We start from the raw sequence: 24,415 nt of genomic DNA on the forward strand, positions 1-24,415 counted from the left end.
TAAATAGAGGAGAAGCGGGTGATGCAACTGCTATTTTGCATTTGTCAGAAAGAGAAACTGAGGCTCAAGAGATGAAGCCACTAGATCCAGGTGGCACAGCCATTAAGGATAGAAGTTCCGTAAATGTTGGCTGCTTTACTTTGATTTGGGGGGGTCCCTAGTTTCTTAAGCCCCCCCCCGTATGAGGGGGGTCGCGTAACTAAATGCGGGGTCACGAAAAATTGAGCAACACCAAAAGGTTAAGCATACCTATTTCCTATACCTATATACCCGGGTCGCGAGCGGAAAAAGTTTAAGAAGCCCTGATTTAGTCAATCTGCTTAACCCAGGCCGGCTTTTTGTTTGAATCAAGCTGCGCGCATCTATTTACCTGCCCAGTAAGTGAGAGCCAGTAAGGATGGAGGCGTCGTTCCCCTCCTCCACCACCAGAGGGCGATGCGGAGCGACCGAATGTAACCCCGCCCAAAGAGCTTCGGTGCGGCCCAGCTACCTGCCATCCCCTCCCAATCCCACCCTCTCGGCGCAGCCGGACGTCGGGGGCGGAGCCAGTCATTTCCTTCCTCACTGGGAGAAAGTAAAGTACCCGGATGCAGGAGCCCAGGAGGGGGAGTGGATCCTGGAGAAATGAGGCGGGAAGTTTGCATCACGTGATGTAGGCAAGTGGGCGGGGAGGGGCGTACGTGCCCACGCACGTCCTCATCGCTGGTCTCCCCGGCGACGGCGGCGCGACTTCGGCCGCCTCACGTGATTCGACGCTGTCCGCCAATGGGGGAGAGCAGCGGAGAATTTCGAACGAGTCTCCGGAAGCCGCCGAGTAAACCGAACCAACGGACCCGGCCGGAGCCGGAGCCGGTGCCGCTGGCGGGGGACGCCGGAGCTCGTAGGTTGAAGCGCGCCACTGGCGGCGGGGGGAGGAAGCCGAGCGGGAGATGGGGGGGCCGGGCCGCGAGGGGGAGCCCCGGCGCGGGGATGCCATGGCCGTCCCTCCCGGGGGAGGCCGCACGCAGGGCACCCGCTGATTACTTATTGTCCATTGTCCTTCACGCCGGACGGATCCGCGAGCCGGCCTCCCGTCTCCCAGCCTTTGTCCGGGCCCTTCCCCCGGCGGCCTCAGCGCCGCCTCTTGTTAGATCCTCTTTCCTCCACGAAGCCCGCTCCGACTCCCCTCCCGTTACCCGGCCCCTTCTCGGGAATGGACGCGCCGGGGGGGGCGGGAGGGGGCGGCCGGGGTCGGCGCATTGCGGTCCCTGGATCCCCGGCGTCCGGCACGCGGTGCCCGGCTCCTGTGGATGCTTGTGGATGGATTGTGGGGAGGGGCCTTTGACCTGGCCCTTCCTAGAGGTGGGCGTGAAGAAGGGGCGAAGTGCAGGCTTGGGGTGTGGAAGGAGAGCCCGATCCTGGCAAGGTGGACCCTGGGCAAGTCCCGAGCCTCTGTTTACCTGCGGGGGATCATGATGATGGTGGTGGCGGCGATCGTGGTCATGATGATAATAATAACAACAGCAGCATGTAACCCGGAGAGCTTTTGTGGGGCTCCAGTGAAAAGAGTGTATGAGCACTTCGTAAGCCTTATAAGCGACCATCTGGAGGGTTTATGTTTAAAGCGGCCTACGAACGGGAAAGCTCTGTATAAATGCTAACTGTTACTGTTACGATTTTATCCTGAAGATAATAGGGAACCACAGAAGGTTCTTGTCCGAGGGAGAGTGAGGTGGTCAGACTTAGGCATTAGGAAGAGTATTTTGGCAGCTTGTAGCAGCTCGTGTTGGAAAGGGGAGAGACTAGAATCGGGGAGAGGAATCCATGCGGAAGCTCTCGGGATTTTCCAGGCAGCTGGTGATGAGGGTCTGAATGTATGGTTGTTGGTTGTAGGAATGGGGAGAAGGCAGTGAATGTCACCAGTTGTGGAGTCGAATTGACAGGACCTGAATGTATGGGAAGAAAGACTCAGGAAAGTTGAAGATGGCCCCTGAGCAGATAGCCCGGCAAGCCTCTTGAGTCTCGTTCCCATTTCCTCCCACACAGCCCCCGAGGTAATGTGGGATCCTGGAAGGAACCCAGCAGAAAGAAACTTGTCGGGGGTGTCTTGGGAGGTGCAGGATTCCACCTGCCCAGGCAGGCATGGTAACACTGGCCACTGGTTCTACCTCCTTGGCTCATTCCTCCTCATAAATTAGATCTGAAGGGGATCCTTTCTACTAGTTCTCCCAGAGGGGCTTTTGGGAGAGTGGTTAGTAAAGTGAAAATAGAAGAGGTGACCATCCAACCGTACAGGTCTTAGCCTGGGATCTTAACATGGGCAGGAGAGAGGCCTTGTTGGAAGAGAGCTTTTAAGGCAGCACTTTGACCTCTTAAATTAAAAAAATAATAATAAATAACTATAGTCAACAAACAGTAAACAGTGAGATAGGGTGTTCTTTCTAAGCCTTGCTTAAATGGCTCGTCTGTAATTGGGGGAATTTGGACTAGATGACCTTTAAAGGTCTCTTCCAGCTCCGAATCTATGACCCCCCCTAAACCAGGAGTTCTTGATCTTTTCTGTGTCACGGACTCCACAGAATGTTTATTTGATTGCTTTTGTTTTGCTTTTTTAAAATAATTGAAGGAACTCCTAAATTTCAGTTAGAGGTTAGTAAAAGATAAAAACGTTAAAGTTTTCACCACATCCTGACCCATGATTAAGAACCTCTGCTTTAGGGGCAGCTAGATGGCGCGGTGGTTAAAGCACCAGCCCTGGATGCAGGAGGACCTGAGTTCAAATCTGGCCTCAGACACTTGACACTTACCAGCTGTGTGACCGTGGGCAAGTCACTTAACCCCCATTGCCTAAAAAAAACAAAAACAAAGAACCTCTGCTTGAAACCTTCATCAGTTTTGTGACAGTAGAGATACAGTCTTGTAGGATTTTCTTTTTAAAAGGCTTCCTGTTCCTTTTTCATATTTCTAGGAAGAATGCCCTCTTTAAGAGGATGGATCATTCTTATGAAGATTGTGTAGTGCTGACAAAGTATGTGGATTATACAAAATTCCTGAACAGATAGAACATCGGAGATGACTTTTCCGTGTTTTGATTCATTTCAATCAACTGAAACATGAGATAGTAGCATGCTCCTCAAAGGAGAGTGCTGCCATAGAGTGTTATTTGTATAGATGCTAAAATAAAATAACAATAGGCAGCACTAAGATAGGGCTCTAAGGTTTGCAAAGCCCCTTGACATTGTTTGGATCTCATCAATCTCTGGAATACTGCAGAACTGCCTAAAATGGGATTCCCAATCAAGAGCTTGACCTGATTCTTCAGACACGTACCTTCTGCCATCACTTGCCCAAAGCCCGATCCCAGCTAATAGGTACAAACATGAGCCTATGTAAACAACTTTGGGTGAAACTTATAGAAACAAAACCACACGTGCAAAGAAAGACATGGCTGTTTCCCCATTTATTATGAAATATGTTTGACAGGTAGTGACTATTTTGATGACATTAATAAAACTTTGTAAACATGCTTACAAACAGGTGCTTGGTCTTTGATCTGTGGCCTCAATTTGCATATTCACAGAATCACAGAATTTAATCATTTGAAGGGATGTCAAGACCCATCTAGTTGAACACATATACAAAAAGAATCCTCACTATAATCTACCCAATAAGCCCCCCCCCTTTAATTTTTATGAGTGACCATGGCCAAATAATTTATCATATATTAGCCAGCCTGGCGGTGATTAGCCTCTCAACTTAGCTAAGTTGGTCCATCCAAGAGCCAACAGTCAGAATCCAGCCTCTATTCACAGCGCCAGATCTTGTGCTCTGCTGGTGTAGCCTTTGCACAAATCCAAGATGACCAACGTTTACTTCTGTAAGGCATCCGAGTATGATTTTTGCCTGGTTTTAGTGCCTTTAAGAGTCCAAATAAAATAAATGGCCAATTTTGCCTGAGCACACAAAGCCTACATAAGATATAATAGAGTGGGCAGCCATGCTGGAGGATGTAGGTTGATATGCCGCCTCTAATGCACACTGAGTGCTTCTTGACACTGGGCAAGTCACAACTCGACAGTGCTTTCTACACAGCCCTCTAAGACGGCAACAGTAGAGAAGTTGACCTGCACTGATACCAAATAAATCACAGGTTCAGTCCCTGAGGAGTAGTCTAATAGTAAATGTTCCATTAGTTATATTGCTTGTGCCCTCTCCTGATAATGGTTTGTTTTCTTTTTAGTAGTAAGTGGCATTCCTTTAAAATAGAACTGGGTATTCTACTATAAATCTTCCAATATAGCTTAAAATGTTACTGTATATTATATATTATGAAGTCTAATCTGACGAAAAGTAAAATAAACAAGACCTAGAGATACTTCTTTCATAAAGGTTTGTTGCTAGTCAGTATAGTTGTAGGAAAAGCCAAGACTGAAGAAAATGGATTGAGATTCTGAGAAGGGAGTTGTAAAGGATAGAAGTGGATTCAGAATGTTGAGGAAAAGAAATTTGTTATGGGACATAGTGAAGAAGAACTCTGAGTTTTCAAGCTAAGGGTCTGTGGTGTCATAGAGAGGAAAGGAGGTTCTAGAATCTGCCCAGCAGAAGTCATTCCCCTCCCCAGAATCTTTTCAGTCAGTGATTCTCCAGTGACCATGGAATGAAAGTCCAGCCTCTTGGCTTTACATTTAATGCCCTCGACTCGTCGTGCTCTCAAACCTTTTCTCCTAGCACTCCCTAACCTTCAATCCAATGTTGATCCTAAGATCCTAGGTTTGGAACCAACTCCTTCATTTACATTTGAGGAAACAGGCATATTACTAAATGCCAGATACCATGCTAAACACTAAGATATATAAATGAAAAATCACAACCCCCTCATTCAAGAAATTTAAAAACAAGGAGAGGACAAATTAATTTCTTTCCAGAAATTAGCTAATGATTAACTACATAGAAAAACCCAAAGTAGTCTGAGATTCAAGGAAGGATGAACACTTGCAGATGAAGAGATTAGGAAAGGCATCCTTTGGGTGGTGGTTTCTGAGTTAGACCTTAAAAGAAAATAATTGTGTCCGTAGATGAAGTTGGGAGTGCTCTGTTCCAGATGTGAAAACAGATACATACAAGTGTAGGCACGTGGGGAAGGAACATGACTAGTTTTTCTGGTTAATAGCATACACAAAGAAAGAATATCATGAAATAAGAATGGAAGATAATATGGGAGCTAGATCATAAAGGGTCTGGTTATTTAGTTGTTGTTGTTTGTCCTTTGTTGTCAAAGAAGATCATGACTTGCAGTGAATTGGATTTAAGTGAGAGAGGTCTATGCAAAGTCACCAGCTTCCCTTTCTCCTCCAGAGCCATCTGGATCCAGTGGCAAGATATAAGTCAGGATGGCTGGAGATGGCCCCAGATGTTTTTGAGGGATTCAGGGTTAAGTGACTTGCCCAGGGTCATACAGCTACTTAAGTGTCAAGTGTCTGAGGTCAAATTTGAATTTGGGTGCTCCTGACTCCAGGACTGGCACTCTATCTACTTTACCACCTATCTGAACTGAACTACTACTAACTTTCCCACGCGGTACATCTTTCCTTTAGGCTAGAGATATTGAACTACTGAGTGCAGCCCTAACCAGATTAAAATATAATTGGGAAGTCTTTTACAAAATAAATAACAATATAACACAGACAGTGTTAGTTTGTAGTTTTCAGACAATGTTCCCTGCTGGGATCAATTTCTGAGTTTGACACCTCTGCTTTAGGCTTTAGCTTATGCTGTGATCCCTGTTTGAAGTGTCTTCCCCAACATTATTATCTGTTTAAATCCAATCTATTGGGGGCAGCTAGGTAGCACAGTGGCTAAAGCACCAACCCTGGATTCAGGAGGACCTAAGTTCAAATCCAGCCTCAGATACTTGACACTTACTAGCAGTGTGACCCTGGGCAAGTCACTTAACCCTTGTTGCCTGCCCCCCCCCCAAAAAAAAAAAACAATCTATCTCTTAAGGACCAGCTCAAACTCTGCCTTTTCCAAGTAGCTTTTCCTTATTCCCTCAAACCAGATGATCTATTCTTCTAAAACTCCATAGCATTTTTGTACCTCTGTTATTAATAGTAGCTAACACTTATATAATACTTTAAGATTGGAAAAGTGTTTAATATCCCTTGTACAGTAGGGGGTTTTTTTGTTTACCCAGATACCCATAGAACCCTGCCCCATCCCTCAATACAGATGTGCACTTACCTAGTAAACTCCTTGGAAGCAGGGAGTGTGATTTGTCAGCTTTGTGTCCACCCTTACCTTATCCTCCCCATTTCCCACTCCCATGCTTTGCACATCGATAAATATCTGATGGGTAGAACTAAATTGTACATTTTTTTAATTGAGTACATTTGATCATCAAAATTTGTTTTAATACAGGTACAGCATATTTAGCAATTTTGTAATTAACACAAAATACTTGTTACTCTTTTCCATTAAAGTCCTGCCTGCTCTGATATCTCATTATATTGAGGAAGTGAACCTAAGTTCTTCAAGGTTATGCCAACAGGAATGTAAGCTTTGCCAGGTCTTAACATTCCTGAAAGCACTACAGTATGGGCCCTAGGTTAGACTCTATCTGCAATCCAAGAACTTGCTTAGTTAAGATCAGTTCATCACCAAATTGACCACAAGTTGATATTTTTTTTGTCTACAGTCACTCTTAAAGAACTACTACCTCTTAGAGAAAATTGCCATCTGTGTCTGTGGAAGGAATACCCACACTGATAAAGTCACAAGTTGAAGAATTTGTATCAGAAAGTATTCATCAGGGCAGCTAGGTGGTGCAGTGGATAAAGCACCAGCCCTGGATTCAGGAGGACCTGAGTTCAAAATCTGGCTTCAGACACTTGACACTTATAAGCTGTGTGACCTTGGGCAAGTCACTTAACCCTCATTGCCCCTCCCCCCTCAAAAAAGTATTCATTGCTCTTAATTTAGAATTTGCCCTGAACTATGTATGATAGTGCTTTAGTAACAAAAGTATCATTCTCTTTTACTGACATCGTGTGCTACTTGTTGTAGGTTTTTAAAAATACATATTTTAAAGATCTATTTAACATGCTTCATAATTCACTAGTAGTCAGGGTAGATAGGTCTTCTCTTGGCTCTGTCCACTAAGTAGTTGTGTGATCTTGGATTTCTCTAGCCTTCAGTCTTGTCTACAAAATAAGAAATTGGCCTAGACATTCTTTAAAGCTTTCAAGACTTTAAGATTATGTATTTCTACCTGTCCTTGTTTACTTACTGTATATGATGTTACAGTGGAAATGTTACTTTGAATTTATCGATATTTCTTATGTATTTGGAATATTAATATGTTAAAGTTGATGAATATAGAAAAACCTGAAATGTAAATTTAAATTGACATTGCTGTGCAGGGTTAAAGGTAATTCACTGTGATCTGTTTAAAGAACCAAGTAAAATATTCATCCAGTGAATTCAATCCAACTGATTGATATAGGAAGTTGGAGAGGGAAATATATATATATGCCAGAAACTTAAGAAATCATACTGGAATGATTGATCAGAAAATGAAAACTTTAGTCATTTCTATATAATTACATTTTCTATATTTTGGTGTCACTGGCCTCAGGTGTACTTGGTGAAAATATAAACACTGAGCCATAGCAGGCTTCAGACTTAGCAAGCTAGGGACTAGCAGGTAGGTAGAAATATAATGTGTGTGAACGAATGAGCATTTATTAAAAATTTACTATGTGCCAGACACTGCTCTGCAATAGGGAGACAAGTGAAAAGGGAACAGGCCCTACCTTCAAGGAGCTGACATTTTTATAGGGGAAGACAACAGATAAGAGAATAAAAGACATCTGGGTAGGGTGTTTTCATCAGTGAAGTAACAGGGATGGTGAATGGAGTCATGGGAAATGATCAGCTTGTCTTTACCTGGAATGGTAGTAAACATCGAGAACAGAAGGAGACACAGGCACACCACAGGGGCACTGACATGCAGCAAGGAGGGTCCAGGGGTACCTAGATTTGGTGGCTCTTCCCAGTCAGTAGTACAGCGCCTCAGGGGTGCAGGTCCTAGTGTGGGGAGGCCAGTGGAATTGAAGAGCACAATAGCAACCATGGCAGAAATGCACTGTGGTACAAGTGAGAGTGCCTAGATATGGCAGACTCCCCAGTCAGGAGGACAGGGCCCAGGGAAGAATCTGGAATACCAGGGGAAGGAGGATGAGGAGGGTAGAATATAGCCAAGTTAATGACAGATAAAGTCTGTAACAAAAACTTAAAAATCATCTAAGACAAAGAAAAGGCTTTCAGAAACTTTAAGTGGAAAACTCATCTTTTAGAAATGCCTTCAGGGGGCAACTAGGTGGCGCAGTGGATGAAGCACCAGCCCTGGATTCAGGAGGACCTGAGTTCAAATTTGGCCTCAGCCACTTGACACTTACTAGCAGTGTGACCCTGGGCAAGTCACTTAGCCCCTCATTACCTTGCAAAAAAATTAAAAAATGCCTTCAGTACTTAGACCTCTTCCATAGGTCACCTGACCAGGATCACATGAGAAATAGTAAATGAAATTGGGAGCACTGCAAAATCAGACTTTGTCTAAACTATGCATATCGATTGGATAATTGTATACAGGTAATTGCCAGTTCTCCAGACAGCCTGTTCCCATGTTTCGATTACATAGTTTATTTCATAACAAATGAATCACTGCTTCACTTAAATCGTTTTTCTCCTTGTGAAATCTCTAGGTAGAAGATGTCTAAGGAAAAATGCCTTAAAAAATCCTTTCAGGATAGTTTGGAAGATATAAAGGAACGGATGAAAGAGAAAAGAAATAAACGATTGGCACAGATTGGTAAACCCAAGCCCATCCTGGCTGCAAAATGCAAGATACTCAGTAAGAAGCTTTCATCTTTCTTTTCCTTTGGCATCGTTCACTAAATTTGCATTTCATAATTAATAAGCCATTCAATATTTCTTTCAGCCAACCCAGCTACACAGCTGAAAAGTTACCAGGAGAACAACAGAGCTCTAGCTTTAGCTTTGGAAAGTGAAAGATCCAAAGTGAGGGATGCCCAAGACACCATCCTCCATTTGAAAAAAGAATGCCAATACCTCAACCTTCAGCTCTTTGTATTAAGAAGACAGCTGGCTTCACAGCAAGCAGAAGAGTCTACTCAGGTATTTTCATTACAAAAAAGGGGGGGGGGTTCCCAAAAGAAAATTGTAAGATCCTTGAACTAATTATTTTAACCTATTACTAATTTAGCTCAATTTGATTGTTAAAACTTAATAGCAGAAGAAAAAGAACAAACTTAATAGCAAGTAGCTTTTTCCTATTATCATATTCAGTGTAAACCTCCTGTATAGTTCCATCCTTAACTATGCCCTATACATAAAGATCCAAGTATAGAATTGATGCTTTTGCTTTTCTAATTGGTAATCCAGTAGCTTCATGGCCTAACTCCATGAGCCCCTTCTTCATGAAGCCTCCTCTGATCACACCTCATTATTCATGTTCTCTCCCCTCTCCATTTTCTTTGCACTTTTGTACCTGTTGTGCTTCTCCAATAAAGTGTAAATTTCCTGAGGGCGGGGGCTAATTTTAGTTTTTGTCTTTTTGTCTCCAGTGCCTTGCACATACACTGGAAGTCTTGGTACCTGTTTGTTGTTTTTTGAAGCAAAGAGCACATTGAACACTTGACTTTATGCATTGCTGATCATTTAGCAAATTGAACTGAGTAACAGAGACAAGTCGCTAAACTGAGAGAGTAATTATATTTAAGCTGGTTCTAAATACAACAGGTAAATTAGACTAGGTCAAAAGACTCAGTCACTTTTCTATTCAATTTCATTTTGCAGCAGGAATTTCTTAGCACTGATCTTATGGTTCAGGTTATCAAAACAGTCATTTTAACCATCCTGACCCAATTTTTTGCCTGGTTCTGTTTCATATAATTGTACAGACATGACAGGAATCAGTCCTCAGAGTTTTAGTAGATTGATCTAGGGAGAGCCTTGACCCATGATGATTTTCTGATATCAACAGCCAATATTTTTTCAGCATTTTGATTATTGCTATTTTAGGGGAATCAAATTTATTCGTAGTTTGGTTATTTAAATCTAATTGCATTGATTTCTACAAACCTGGTGTCAAGTAATTTAAGACAGATCTAGAAGCAGCAGGCTATATTAGTTGAGACTAAGAGGTTTCACACAATCATTAACTATGACTTTTTCCTGTGTGAGTTATTTACCTCCTACATAATAATATCTACTGCAGATTTAAATTCCCTTATAGGCTGTTCTGCCTTTCTTTGATTCAGGACACTTCGGAGAAGTTTTTGTATGCCATCGATTGTTGCTTACAAAAGGAAATAAAACAATTTTTTTTTGTTAGCCAAGACAAATCTATTGAAAAGTACAGTGCACTGCAGAGCCAAATGGAAATTACTTTGAGACCATCCACATAGATCTACTCATAGCACTTCTCTGCTCAAAAATGTTCTGTGGCTCCCTATTACTTGTCAAACTTTTGCCCTCCACAATCAGGCCACTTGACCTTCTAGCCTAATCTCATATTGTTCCCTGTCATATTCTCCATTCCAACTAAAGTGGGCTACTCTGTCCCCAGAATGTGCCCTGAGCTTCCCTGCCCTTGTATCTTTCTTAAATAATTTGTTTCTGCTTCTCTGGTGCACTTAATATTGTGATTATAGTTATTTGTGCTTAGTTCTTTCTTCCTTGATTGTTGCCCATCCTCGCCCCCCCCCTGCATTAATTAAGCTCCATGAGGATGTGGCTCATGTCATATAGAAATTTCATTTAATTTAGTGTCTCATTGATAACATTTTTATCTGCTTCCTCTTCCATTCCCTTCCCCCTCTCCCAAAATAGTTTTGATAGTTGAAAGTATTTAGGAATTCATTATAACATAATGTACACATTTTTCCCTTTTCCTCAATCAGGCTAAACTGTCAACTTTGAGAGGCATTATTTGTAAGGTCACTCAAAAATTGCTAGAGACAGCTGACCTTCTCAGCCCAGCTCAAGCTCTGTGTTCTACAGCTCTTGTAAGTTCGTTCAATTGTCTTTCTTTTTTTCTCTTACGACAATTTATTTCAGTTGCTATTTATTGAACACCTGTAAGGTACTTAATATTGTTTCTGAGATGCTGATCATTTGCTGTTGTGTATTAATAAAGGTACTTAGAAAAGGAAATGCCTCAACAGCTACTCTGAACCTTCTCATCCTTTCCCAAGCCCCTCTTTGCCTTCCCCACCTCTTCCCTCTCTCCCTCCCTGCCCTTCCCCTCCTCTCTATCTCTATCTCTTTCTTAGCTGAAGACCTTGCTTCCCACTTTTCTGAGTTCTTCTTTTCCCCTTCTCTTATCCCAAAACCTGTACATATCTTCACTCATCCTTTCCTTTAATTCATTTTACAAAGAAAAGGAGCCACTTCTTCTCAGGTCTGAGCCTTCTGACCTTATTTCCATTTTCTCCAGGAACCCTGGAGGGTTGCCTTATTGATGATTTCTTCCCTCCCACATATCTTCACTTTCCCTTTCTAATGATTCCTTGTCTGTTGCCTATGACATGCCTAGTCTCCCCATTCTTTTTTTGTTTGTTTTGGTTTTTTTGTGGGGCAATGAGTGACTTGCCCAGGGTCACACAGCTAGCAAGTGTCAAGTGTCTGAGGCTAGATTTGAACTCAGGTCCTCCTGAATCCAGGGCTGGTGCTTTATCCACTGCACCACCTAGCTGTCCCTCCCCATTCTTAAAATAGAATTCATTTGATACTTCCATCCCCTCAAGTTACCATCCTATGTCAATCTTCCCTTTTCCTGCCCAATTTCTAGAAAGAATTTTCCCCTCCTACTTTTTAGCATTTATTCACTACCCAGCCCCACCATAGTACTGAAACAATGAGGTTACAAATGACCTCTTAACTTTAAGTCCAATGATCTTTGAAGTGAGTCCCTATCCTCTTTTACTTCTCTGCTGTTCTTAACACTGTTGACCACCCCCTTGATCATGGAGCCTCTCCACCTTTGGCTTCTTTGCCACAAATTTGTCCTGGTTCCTGTGCCTACCCCTGAAGCATGGGAGACCTGCAGGCTTCTATCCTAGGCCTTCTTTACTTTTCATTCCATTTCACTCTGGCCCATGGCAGTTTCATCAGTTTCCACGGGGTCAATCATCATCTCTACATAGATGATCCCCAAATCCATGTGTCTCTTGTCCTAATAATTATCCTCTCTTCTCCTCCCAAGTTACCTTTTTTCTGTTGAGGGCATTGCCATTCTTCTAGACACCAAAGTTCACGACGTGTCTTAAAAATAGGTGAAAATGAATGAGACGTGGTAAATGTGTGGATTTATTCTGGTTAACTGTGCCTTTTTTTTTTTTAAACAAATATGGTTTTCTTACAGGGTGGAAATTGGGGTTGAGGGAAGCAAGTGATAGTGTTGCCCCCAAAAAAGAAAGAATTAGGGACTAATTGAAAAAGAGAACAGAAGGAAATTTGGAAGGAAACAGACAAACAAGCAGGACAACTTTGACAGTAACACATTGAATTTCTTATATTCTTTTAAAACTAAGCTGTACATAATAGAAATTCATGGTTTCACATAGAATTTGCTTGTTCTTTTCTACTTTATGTGGAAATGTTCTCTCTTTGGGTGTTTAAGTTGAGTATTTTTTTTAAAAATAGATGGATTGCTTGGCTTGGGTCTTCCTGGTATTTCTTTCTTGCTAGTTGATGGGGGGGGGGGGGTACCGAAATCATCATCTTCTAATCTCTAAAGTTTCCGTGAAATTCAGCCATAGAAGTGGGGTTTAGAAAAGCCTGTTTTTAACAAATGGTGACATTTACAGAAAGTAGTAAAAGTTCCCCACTCTGTGGATCAACTGTTTGATAGGCATTCTTTTTTTTTTTTTTTTTTGGTGAGGCAGTTGGGGTTAAGTGACTTGCCCAGGGTCACACAGCTAGTAAGTGTTATGTGTCTGAGGCCGGATTTCAACTCAGGTCCTCCTGACTCCAGGGCCGGTGCTCTATCCACTGCGCCACCTAGCTTCCCCTTGATAGGCATTCTTAAATGACTAGAAATTAATCAGTAGTGAAAATATTGTCATGTATTGGGTAGACCGTGTTGGAATTTTTAAGGGGAAAAATTGTCCATTGGAAGTACTTGACCTACTCTTGTTCTGTACAAACCACTGGTGTGCTTTTAATTATAACATCGTTGATAGAAAGATTAAAACACTGTAAAGGGAACATTTGCCTCTGCTGATGTCTGACTAGGCAGATAACAACACAGGCTTAGCTGTGCTGTTCAGTGTCTAAAGACTCTTTTGGATGCATTTTGTTGCATTTTTCTTTTTTAGCCAGTTTCAGAGTGATTTTAGAATTATTCATAAAGTCTGCCAAGTACTCCCTTTTCATTTTCTCTATTTACTATCAGTAATAGTGGTTGTGAACAAACATTTCAAATAGTAACTTACAAGGACAGTAGAAAATTGAACTTTTCAAAAAACTTGAGTGTAAACCTTTGGAAAGTAGAGATCGTATGTCTTTGGCTTTATCCTACATGATGAGTTTATCATCATCAGTGTTCCTGTAATGCCATTCTGATCTGAATATAGGCTAGCTTCCTAAAATCTCATTGAAAAACATATCTAAGTACATACGTATAACAGCAGTTCTTCCCTACCATTCTCCTGTTTTGGAGACAGAATGCTTAGACCTCCAGAACTTGAATAGGATTTTTACAGCTAAAGAGGAAGCCTGCATAGATGGGTCACACTCACTTCCCTTCTCTTGCATAGTTGGACTGACAGTGAATAGTAATGCTTCTACATGAATATTTCCATGTTAATGAATGCTTTTCATACATATTAACAGAACCAGAGAATGTGTGCCTCGGAAACAGGGGAATGCTACGATGAAGATATCTCCAGTGACTCAGCAGTAAATTGTTTACCGTTAGTATAAAAGTTTTTCAAAATTCTTGGTACATGGGCACCTCTCAAAAAAAGAATTCTCTTCTGCTGATACAGAGTTCTGCTACACAGTTGGCTATATCTAGCGTCTGAACATTCTTTATGAAATGAGATTTGTTGAAATCACTGAACCAAGAAAAAAAATACTCTAGCTTTCTTACCCTTTTAATTGTCTTCTTTGTTGGGTGGGCACAAGAAGGCTTACTGGGATTGGCATTCTTTTCCCAAAAATCACACACTCTATATACTTTCCAGACTAAGAGCTATATTGAAGTGATTATTCTAATAATGTTTTTTCTTAGGGTATAAATTGCCCAGTGCATAAGAGAAATATTACACTTCAGTGTAGTTCTTGAATAACCATGTAACACATACTATATTTTTGTCCTAGACAGGTTATATTGTTTTAAAATATATCTCCTATCTATTTTCTGCCATCCTCTCCTTCATGTATCATTTTAAACCAATTTAACCCAAGATCAACAAAGCATGTATTGTGAATGGTAAAGAATGGAATTGAGTTAGGATTATATTCCTGAGATAGTTACTATCTGATTATTAACATAAAACTACAAATCCATTATTTAAATACTGACTTTTATTGGTAAAAAGGTCCACACAGAAAAATATTTTACTAAAACTACAAATAATTTGAAATTACAGGTATTAGTGGTTGGATATGATGAAAGAAATGACATTTTATGGATCAGAAAAATTTAAGGCTTGCATTCATTTTGAGATGAAGTATGTTCTGATTTGATATGGTGAATATACAATATAATTCAGACTCTACTGATTCAGAATTTGATTATTTAATCATGTACAAATTTTATCTTTGAACCAACTATAAAGAGTTTACTGAGAAAAGTGAGAATTAAATTTTAGGGGTAAATTAAATCATAAATTCAATGCTGGAAGGTACCTCAGAGGTCATACAGTCCCAACTACATCCTTTTTAAGATGAGAAAAATAAGACCCCAAGAATTGAAGGGATTTTGAGCCCCGGTCCTCTGAATCCTACTGCAGGACTCTTTCTTCCTTCTCCTGGTTTAAAAAGAAGTGGAGGGGGGGCAGCTAGGTGGCACAGTGGATAGAGCACCGGCCCTGGAGTCAGGAGTACCTGAATTCAAATCCAGCCTCAGACACTTAACACTTACTGGCTGTATGACCCTGGGCAAGTCACTTAACCCCAATTGCCTTACTAAAAAAAAAAAGGAGTGGATGGGGCAGCTAAGTGGCACAGTGGATAAAGAACTAGCCCTGGATTCAGGAGGACCTGAGTTCAAATCCACTTCAGACACTTGACACTTGCTAGCTGTATGACCCTGAGCAAGTCACTTAACCCTCATTGCCTTCCCCACCCCCACCCCCACCCCCCAAAAAAAAAAGGAAATAGATATATATTCTCTGCTAGATCAGGAATCATTCTTCCATGTGGAATCTAGATTCTTCAGTGTAGAGTCTAGAGCTGCAAAGGGGATCTTCAGTCACACAGCTTAATCCCCATAACACGCACATAGGAAAACTGAGGCTGAGAGCCGACTGGCTTCTGGGATCACATACATACGTAGTGAGCAGCAGAGCTGAGATTCAAGCTCAAGCCCTCTCAGCCCAAATCTTGCATCCATTTCATGCTGCCTCTCACCAAATAAGGACAGCCTAGCTCAGGCAAAGGAGCTCAGAACAAAATCCTGTTCACTGACACCCACACACACACATACATACATACATACATACACGCATACATACACACATACATATACATACACACACCCATACATACATACACATGTACATGCACGTACATATGCACACATACATGCATACACGCACACACACACACACACGAATTTGAAAAATTGCATGTGCCAATAATGAGAAATGAGCCTTGAGGTGATTGCTATAAAAAACGCTTGTAGATAGCCTCTGGGTAAAGAACTTTTCCAGGGTGGGAGATGGTGCCTAAGAGCAATCCCACAAAATTAGGGAAATGTTAGACATTGTTATTACAGTGGTACTAATGAATAAATTGCAGTTGTTATTTCTAGGCAACTCCCAAGGTGTGAACCTGTTCTGGATGCTGACCTTCCAGGAAAAGCCGAATCATTTCAAATAGAAGGTAATTGCCTCCTTGCCAGCTCCCACTGCTCTCACATCATCAGTGGCTTCCCATTACCTTCAGAATAAATCCTTAGCTTAGCATTCAAGGCCCTTCACAGTTTGGGTACAGTCCGTGTTTCCATCCTTCACGTCATATTCCCTAAGGCCAATCCAGACCCGCCTCATCCCTGCTTCTTCATCTTTGCTCATGATTCGTTTCGCCTCACATGCCTTCCCTACTCCCAGCCATCTACCCAAGTTTTACCCAGGTTCTGTTATCACAGTGACCTCTCCCTCTTTTGAATTTCTATAACATGGAATGCCTTCCTACTCATTTGTATGTAAACAAAAATTCCAGGTAGCCTACCATCAGTTTTTCACATGTCTTTTCAGTAAAATTCTGTGATTTCCAAAAGATCATAGCATTACTTTTTGTGTTTCTAATAGCTGCTTTTATCGTGTTATGCAGGTAGATGTTGGTTGATTTTTTCTTAGGTTGATTTATTAACTAGTTCAATTAGATTCATTTCTTTAAATCAGAGGGATAGAATAGACCTTTGGAGAGTTCTTTCCAGAAGCCACATAAAATCTTTTCACAAATCGGATTCACGTAACTGAGAAACCTAAGGATAATGTCAAGTTTTCCTAGACTGTTCGTAAAACAGATAATTTTACAACCTAGTGTAAGTGTTGAAAGCAGCTTTCTGGTCCTGTCACATCTAAGAACAATGCAGAAGGGAGGGGGCGGATTGGGAGGGAGGAAGCGAGAACCTTTTAAATTAATTTATCTATTAAATCTGTAGGAGAAAGCTCTCCTGTTTGTCAGGATACACTGGGGCTTAACATTGAGACTTCTTCTCCAAACGAAGAGGAGAAACTACCTGACAGTGTCTTACCAAGAAGTGTATCTGTTCGGCGCTGCAGTGTACGAAAAACGCACACTGATATATGTCACCTTGAAACCTTAGATCATTTAGAAATGGGTGATTTGACAGAGGAATTTTGCAAACTGGACAGCCCTGGATTTGAGGAAAACCTAATAAACAATCTTGTTACTGAAAATCTAGACCATAGTATCTGTCAGTGGAACAAGAACCAAACCAATTTATCCCCAGCACTGACTGAACCAGATGCTCTTATGGAAACAGAATGTGTGACGGCGGAACCTAAAGTGAAACAAACTGAAATGAAAAATAAATATTCACAAAAAGGAAAAAGAGAACAGAAAGGAAAAGCCAATGCAATGAGGAAATCCAAGTGTGCATCAAAGGGTAGGAAGAGCAGGAGTGGAGGTAATAAAACTCTTTCCAAGGAAAAATTAGATGAGTCTTTTGACTCCAGTGATGCCTATAATTTTAATTTTGAAGAACGTGTTCACATCACTCCTTTCCGGCAAAAGAAAGTGAATGATTATTGTGAGCAAGAAGAAAGTAGCATTCATTCTGAGATGAACAGCTCTGAGTCAAGTGCTTCAGAACGGGATTCTGGTGAACTCTATGTACCTTTTAAACAAAAATCCAAATATATGCAAAGTCTGGACTCTCTCCTAAGCCCAATCCAAATGAGACCCCGATCCAAAAGGATGGGCTTAGAACAGAAGAAATGTATGACTGAAACCACCCCTGAGAGCTCTGCGAGAGCAGACACCAGCCACTGCGTCAGTAAGTGAACCATTTGTTTGTCTGCAGTTTGGATGTTGATGCTAAATGATAGCTTGGTGCTGATATACTCACCATATGTTTCTCCGGGGGAGGTTACAGAATCACCATCTGTCTCTGGGGGGGGATGTTCAGGCTGATAACATTGTAGGGAATCCATTTTTGTCTTTCTTTGGCCCACTTCAGGCTGGTCTTTAATCATGATCTCAGGCATGTTGCAGATGCCCTGTTAGTGAAGAGCACATAAGCAAATTTGAAAAAAAGGAAAAAAAGCTTGGTAAAGAGAGAAAGTTGGGCCAAAACCAAAGGATTTGCATATATTGTGCAAAATTACAAAGTTCGTAAATGTTGGATTGCAAACATAATTCAACCTATTGAATTGATAATACGTGTAGACATTTATGCTTCATCACGTCAAGTGACTTGATAATCTTTACAGATCAGCCATCCACTCTCACATTTCCCATACTGCCTCATTAACAACTTTCTCTTGCCTCGATCCCCCCCTCTGCTCCTGATCATCACATTTCCAGAAAATTATCTCATAGGAGGCCCCTCAGTTTGTTCCTCCCTCCAAAACTGGAATCCTGGAAGTAGAAAGGAGCTCAGTAGAGTCCCCTTCCTGAATTATGACTGTCCTTCTAACAATGCGGTGTCCCTTGGCAGGTGATCAGTCCAGCCTTTCCACAAAGAGGCTGATGACAGGAAGTAGGTACAAGCCTTGGCAGCCCATCCCAACTGGAGAATGCTCTATTCAGATATTCTTTTTGTAACACACAACCCTTAGTCCTAAGGAGTCTGCCCCTGGCAAAATCTGGGAGTGCTCATGGCCTCTCTCAGTCTCCCCCTGCCAAGCTCACCCAGCTTCATTTTGCTTCAACAAAGTAACGCGATGTAGTTTCCAATCTCATTGTCTTCTCTGTGCCTCCTCCAGTCTAATGTCCATCTCTAAGCAGAGCACTCAGAATTTAGTCAGTCAGTAAAAGTTTATTAGGTACCTACTATGGCCTAGGCAGTGTACTCAAGGCTGGGGATGCAAAGAGAGTATGGCAGTTGGATGGCCACTGTCCTGGACACAGGATGCCTTCTACAGATACTTTAGGCTTCTATGATTATAACAATACTGGCTCCTTTGGAACTTTCAAGTCTCCCAAAGCCTCCTTAACCCTAATTCTAACCTCTCCAGACCTTTTTCACATGGACAGCTATCTAACCATCTCTCTAGTCCTGTACTTGTGGAGTTGGGTTTGTTTGTTTTTTTTAGTTACATAGCTGTCGTTTATCCCTCCTGTATTTCATTTTACCACTTTGAATATGTCAAAATCTCTTTGAATATTAACTCTGCTATCCAATGGATTAAGTGTCCCTCCTGGATTTCTTTCATCTGCATGTATGATAAACATGCCATCTATACTTAGATCCAAGTCATTAAGTAGAATAGGACCCAAGAATAAGTCCCTAGGGCACTGCCTAAGACCTCCCCTCTATTTGATTTTGCTCTTTTTATCCAATTATGGGTCCATACTGGGCTCCAGATCTCCCTAATTGTACTATAGCAAATCCATGTCTGTCCAACTTGCCCACAAGTCTTCACCGAGTGCCTTTGTCCTGTGGTGTACTAAAGGTAGGAGTGCTTGCTACAGCAGACTTGTAAATGCGGTTGGTCTGACACAGCCTCTTCTTGGTGGTCTTCCTTACGAGTCAGTACTGGGGCCCTTTCCCAGTGTTCACAAAGCATCCCTTTCATGACACATTCTAGAATTGGGCCAGGAATAGAAGCCGTACTTACAAGTCCATAGTGGTGGAATAGACCCACTTCTCCTTTTTGGAGACAGGGTTGCTTTTCTCCAGGCAGATATTGCCTGTCTCAGGCTCCCTGAGAGATCATCCTGCTTAACCCACTTACTTTTGCAAATGATGTAACTGAGGCCCTGTTGAATTAAGTGAATTATCCAATGTCTCACAGATATCATGACCAAGATTCAAATCTAGACTATGCTACGATTCCTCTGGAGCCTCACCCTGTCTGTGCCAGTGTCTGTCTCACGTTGTAATCTCTCATTGTTAAGTGCGATACTGACTGTGCTGTACACCTGTCATTGTCACATGGTGACGTTGTTTCCCATTTTACATCTGTTCATGTCACTATAGGACCATTTTTCTTTCCTTCAGGACTTTACAATGTAGTAACATGAACTCACTGGGTGCTACTTATTCCTTATTCTTATCATTTCCTCGCTTATCTTGCCTATCAATTCTCTGTTGATTACATTTAATCGATCCATTCTGAAGACCTTCCTTCTGGGTTGAGAAAACAGAAGTAATATAATTGAATAGTTCTGCCTTCTCATTATCCAATTCAACATTAATTAAGAACCTCCTATATGTAAATCATTGTACTAAGTCATATATGAGGATATCAAGGTAAAAATGAGAGTCTCTGAGACACAAAAGAAGACATCAGACAAAGTATTCTAGAAATAGAATTCGTTGTCCTTGTGAAGTCCCTTTTTTTCCATAGGAACCTGTGATTGTATCAGCATAAGGAAATTCTGGTATGGAAACACCCTCTATTCACACAAATTGATTGTTCACCTCTCTAATTGATAACCTCAAGGAGCTCCCTGCCTGGAGCACTGAGAGATTGAGTGAATTGCCTTGAACCCAGGTCTCTCGCTCAGAGGCTTCTCTGCTGTCTGCTTTGGCAAGCTGCCCCTCAGCTTGTTTATGTCTTTATTAAAATGGGATGCTCCAAAGTAAATACCTTCAGCCAGGGCTAAATATGGCAGCCTTGTATGAGTACCTTAGCTGATATTTTCAGAGTGCTTCATGGTTTAAAAGAAGTTTGACTTAAGTTATCTCATTTGAATTTCATAGCATCCCTGTAAGGTATTTCGTGGAGGTATTATATATCATACCCATTTTTTTAGATGAGAAAACTAAGCATTTAAAAGGTTAAAGGGATGTGACACCTGTGGTTTTACTGCCATCAATCAATAACGGTTGCAGAGCTAGCAAGTTGCTGTTTTTTCATTTATTTCTTGTCCTTCCAGTTTCATCTAAAAATGTTTTAGAGATCAAGTACTTTGATGGGCCTCAGGCCAAGCTTTCTATAGGCTTCCCCACCACTGCTTTTTGCAGTTTTGTAAAATGGCTTCCACTTCCATATCTGTAATGTTTTTGTTAGCTAGATTATATTCAACCTTTGTATTGCCTGGGACTACTCTGTTTCTTCTGTGGCCAAGGAGATCAAATGTTTACTGACTCAGATGATTTCTAGGCTCTTCTGGCCTCCTTGTTATAGCAACTGATTTATATCAGTTAAATGTTTGTAGATAAGACAGCATGGAGAAGTGCATAAAGAGCCAACTTCTAGATCAGGAAGCCCTAAGTTCAAGTCCCACCTCCGTCACATATGAGGGGACGGGCGTCCAGGAAACTCACTAAGCCTTTCCATACCCCAGGCATGTCCTGAAGACCACTAGGTGCCAAGCCATCACAGATCTGCCAATGAATTTTCTCACACAGAGAGCTCCTAATACCAATTTAATCACAGCTCAGCATAAAAAAGATCATTTTAGGAGAAATGACTCCTATTTTTCAGGGTGAGCTGGTATCAATGGGCCATGTTAGATTTGTTGGGATTGCACAGTAAATGTCTTCCTTTAAACCTTTCTTCTCATTTGAGGTTGATTTTGACTTTTGTTCCAACTTAATGGAGCAAACTTCACTTCACCCCATCTTTCCTCCTCCCCTTCTGACTGATGGCTCTCCTAACCAAGGCCAACCTCACTCCCTTGGATTCTTCATCACTTTCCTTTCCATCTCTTCCTCAGACTTTGGCACTGTCATCCATCCCTTCTCTTTCTTACATCTTCAGTCTCTTTCCCTTTTCCTGCCACTTTTAAATAAGCAATCTCCACTTACTTCCATTACTACATCACCTGTTTATCTATAAAACCCATTAAAATTTGCCATGTGCTCAGAAAATTGTATTTTATTTTGTTAAACATTTCCATGTTACATTTTAATCTCGACCTCACTCAGTAAGCTTGATATCTCTAGTCTTCACTGCCCTGTTTGATTATCTAAGGCTTCCATCACACCAGATTTTCCTCTTTTTCTTATTCTTCATCTCCTCATGGTTTCTTCTTTTTTTTTTCCCCCCCCTTCTAGCATTTTACCTAAGGCTCTGTCCTTAGTCCTTTTTTCTTTTCTTGCTATACTTTCTTCTTTGGTGATCTTATTCCTTCCCGTGGCTCCAACTATACCTCTATTCACATGACTCTTTAATTTATTCATTTAAATTTTTTTTTTTTAAATTTTGGGGGGGTTTTTTTGCAGGGCAATGAGGGTTAAGTGACTTGCCCAGGGTCACACAGCTAGTAAGTGTCAAGTGTCTGAGGTCAGATTTGAACTCAGGTCTTCCTGAATCCAGGGCTGGTGCTTTATCCACTGCACGACCTAGCTGCCCCAACTCTGAAATTTATTCAGCACTGACTTATCTCTCTATCTGTATGTGTCCCTCTATCCCTCTACCCACCCCAATATTGGATCAGTTGCTAAGTCCTGTTGATTCTGCTTTCCTGATGTCTCAAATCCAGCCCCTCCCACTGCTGCCTCCTTAGTTCAGATGCATATTTTTGCTTCTTGAATAGACTATCACACTACCTTTCTGACAGGCCTGCCTCCCTTTAGTCTCCTCCCCACCAATACATTCCACACACAACATCCTTTTTATTGGGCTTTCTATAACTCAAATATGATCAGGTCACATTACTACTTAAAAACCTTAAGTAGGGCACCTAGATGGTCCAGTGGATAGAGCACTGGCCCTGGACACAGGAGGATCTGAGTTCAAATCCAGCCTCAGACATTTGACACTTACTAGCTGTGTGACCCTGGGCAAGTCAAATTAACCTCAATTGCTATGTCCTCTCTTCCATCTCCCTGTTCCCTATGGGGTTTTTTTTTTGGGGGGGGGGGTCGTTTGTTTTTTGGCGGGGCAATGGGGGTTAAGTGACTTGTCCAGGGTCACACAGCTAGCAAGTGTCAAGTGTCTGAGGCTGGATTTGAACTCAGGTACTCCTGAATCCAGGGCCGGTGCTTTATCCACTGCACCACCTAACTGCCCCTGTTTTGATTAAGTTACATGACTCCTTTATTTGTTGATGTTTTCCCCATGCTTCTGAACTTAGATGCCACCTCCTTCATTGAGCCTTGATTACCCTCCACTCCAGCTAAATTGGATTTCTGTCTTTTCTTAGACCATTCATACTCTGTCCAAAGTTGTATTCTCCATGTTTGTGTCTTATCTTATTTGTGAGAAGAGAACCAAAGTTGCATTAGGCAAACCTTCTGACTTCTCTAAACTCAGGTTGCATAACTGAAAGCAATTTTAGGTTTTTCACTTTTTCTGCATCACTCTTTCCATAGGTTCACCTTCTAAAACTCGACAGTCATTTCATCTTACCTTGAAGGATGTAACCAATATCCATCAAACTTCTGGGGCACAAGGCAGAAAACATTCCATTCCATTCAGCAAAAGTGAAGAAAGTTCTGCCTTGCCCCCCCCTGCGTAAGCGCAGGTGCACCCTCAGTGTGAATTATAAGGAACCTGCACTTGCCACGTATGTTATAATGGTCTTTTGGCCGGGGGCGGGGGGGGGGGGGGGAGTGTGTTTTCACAGAAGGATTGTGATTTAATTCAATGGTGGTTCTGATTTTAACTACAAAGGTTATATATGAATCTCGTGATTACTTCTAACATCTCATTTTATTCTCATAGAAAACTGAGAAGAGGAGACCCATTTACAGATGTATGTTTTTTGAATTCTCCAATTTTCAAACAGAAAAGGGACCCCAGACAACGCAGATCTTCTAAAAAGCGTTCACTGTCCAAATACAATGAAGCTTTTGTTGGATGTCGTTGAAATTCATCTTATACCCTCTGGCTTGAAGAGAATTGATGATGTTATTGGGACAGGAGTAGACAGAATGACTAACATGAAAAGTTCTGCTGTTTAAAGCACCGTAGTGCTTTTAAAACCTATCTTCAAATATTTGACATTGCTTTTTTTTCCTACTATAGATAAATAGCTGGTCTTACCCTCTTTGAAAAGTTTAAATGTATTATACTACCCAAAGTGCCCCTAGTTTTAATAAAAATTATATTTCCTATAGTAATTGTAGAAAAAATAGTGGTGGCTAATTAGACATTAAAATCTTTAGTAACCTCAGACATCTTTGTTTTCCCCATATATGGGGAATCATAACTGTGAAATTAATTAAAGACAGGTAAAGAATCATTCAATATTCTTAATTATTCAGCTTCATTACCTTCCAACAATAAAATTTCTGGTCACTCTGTATGATTTAATTAATCAATTTGGCTATTTGTAGCCTTGTATATATCTGCTTCAACTTTTAAGAAATCTGTTGTTTACTATAAAATAATAAAAGTTTTATAAGCTAGCACTGTGATAATTGTCTTCTCCACTTAAAGTGCATTTTCTTTTTTTTTGAGCAAAGTATAGAATTACATGATTAGAGCAATTGTCTTGGAGCTTTAATGTATAGGATCTCTTAGTAGTGAACCAAAACCATGAATCATCAAATGACTAGATACCTGGACAAACTCAGAAGAATGTCCCTTCACTTTTA

General features: G+C 41.3%; 1 protein-coding gene across 1 annotated transcript; it reads left to right on the forward strand.

Annotated features, from left to right (window-relative positions):
• The first annotated feature begins 718 nt into the window (after positions 1-718).
• On the forward strand, positions 719-24,122 carry SGO1 (shugoshin 1). The gene is given in 10 exon segments (XM_043968102.1): positions 719-880; positions 8,742-8,890; positions 8,978-9,174; positions 10,962-11,066; positions 13,897-13,976; positions 16,043-16,113; positions 16,898-17,755; positions 23,189-23,319; positions 23,321-23,382; positions 23,541-24,122. Coding segments are annotated over 9 exon segments (1,791 nt in total). The 5' UTR covers positions 719-880; positions 8,742-8,748; the 3' UTR covers positions 23,686-24,122.
• The last annotated feature ends 293 nt before the right edge of the window (positions 24,123-24,415 follow it).

Source organism: Dromiciops gliroides, chromosome 5 (assembly GCF_019393635.1).
Source record: "Dromiciops gliroides isolate mDroGli1 chromosome 5, mDroGli1.pri, whole genome shotgun sequence".
In the NCBI taxonomy this organism is placed as follows: Eukaryota; Metazoa; Chordata; class Mammalia; order Microbiotheria; family Microbiotheriidae; genus Dromiciops; species Dromiciops gliroides.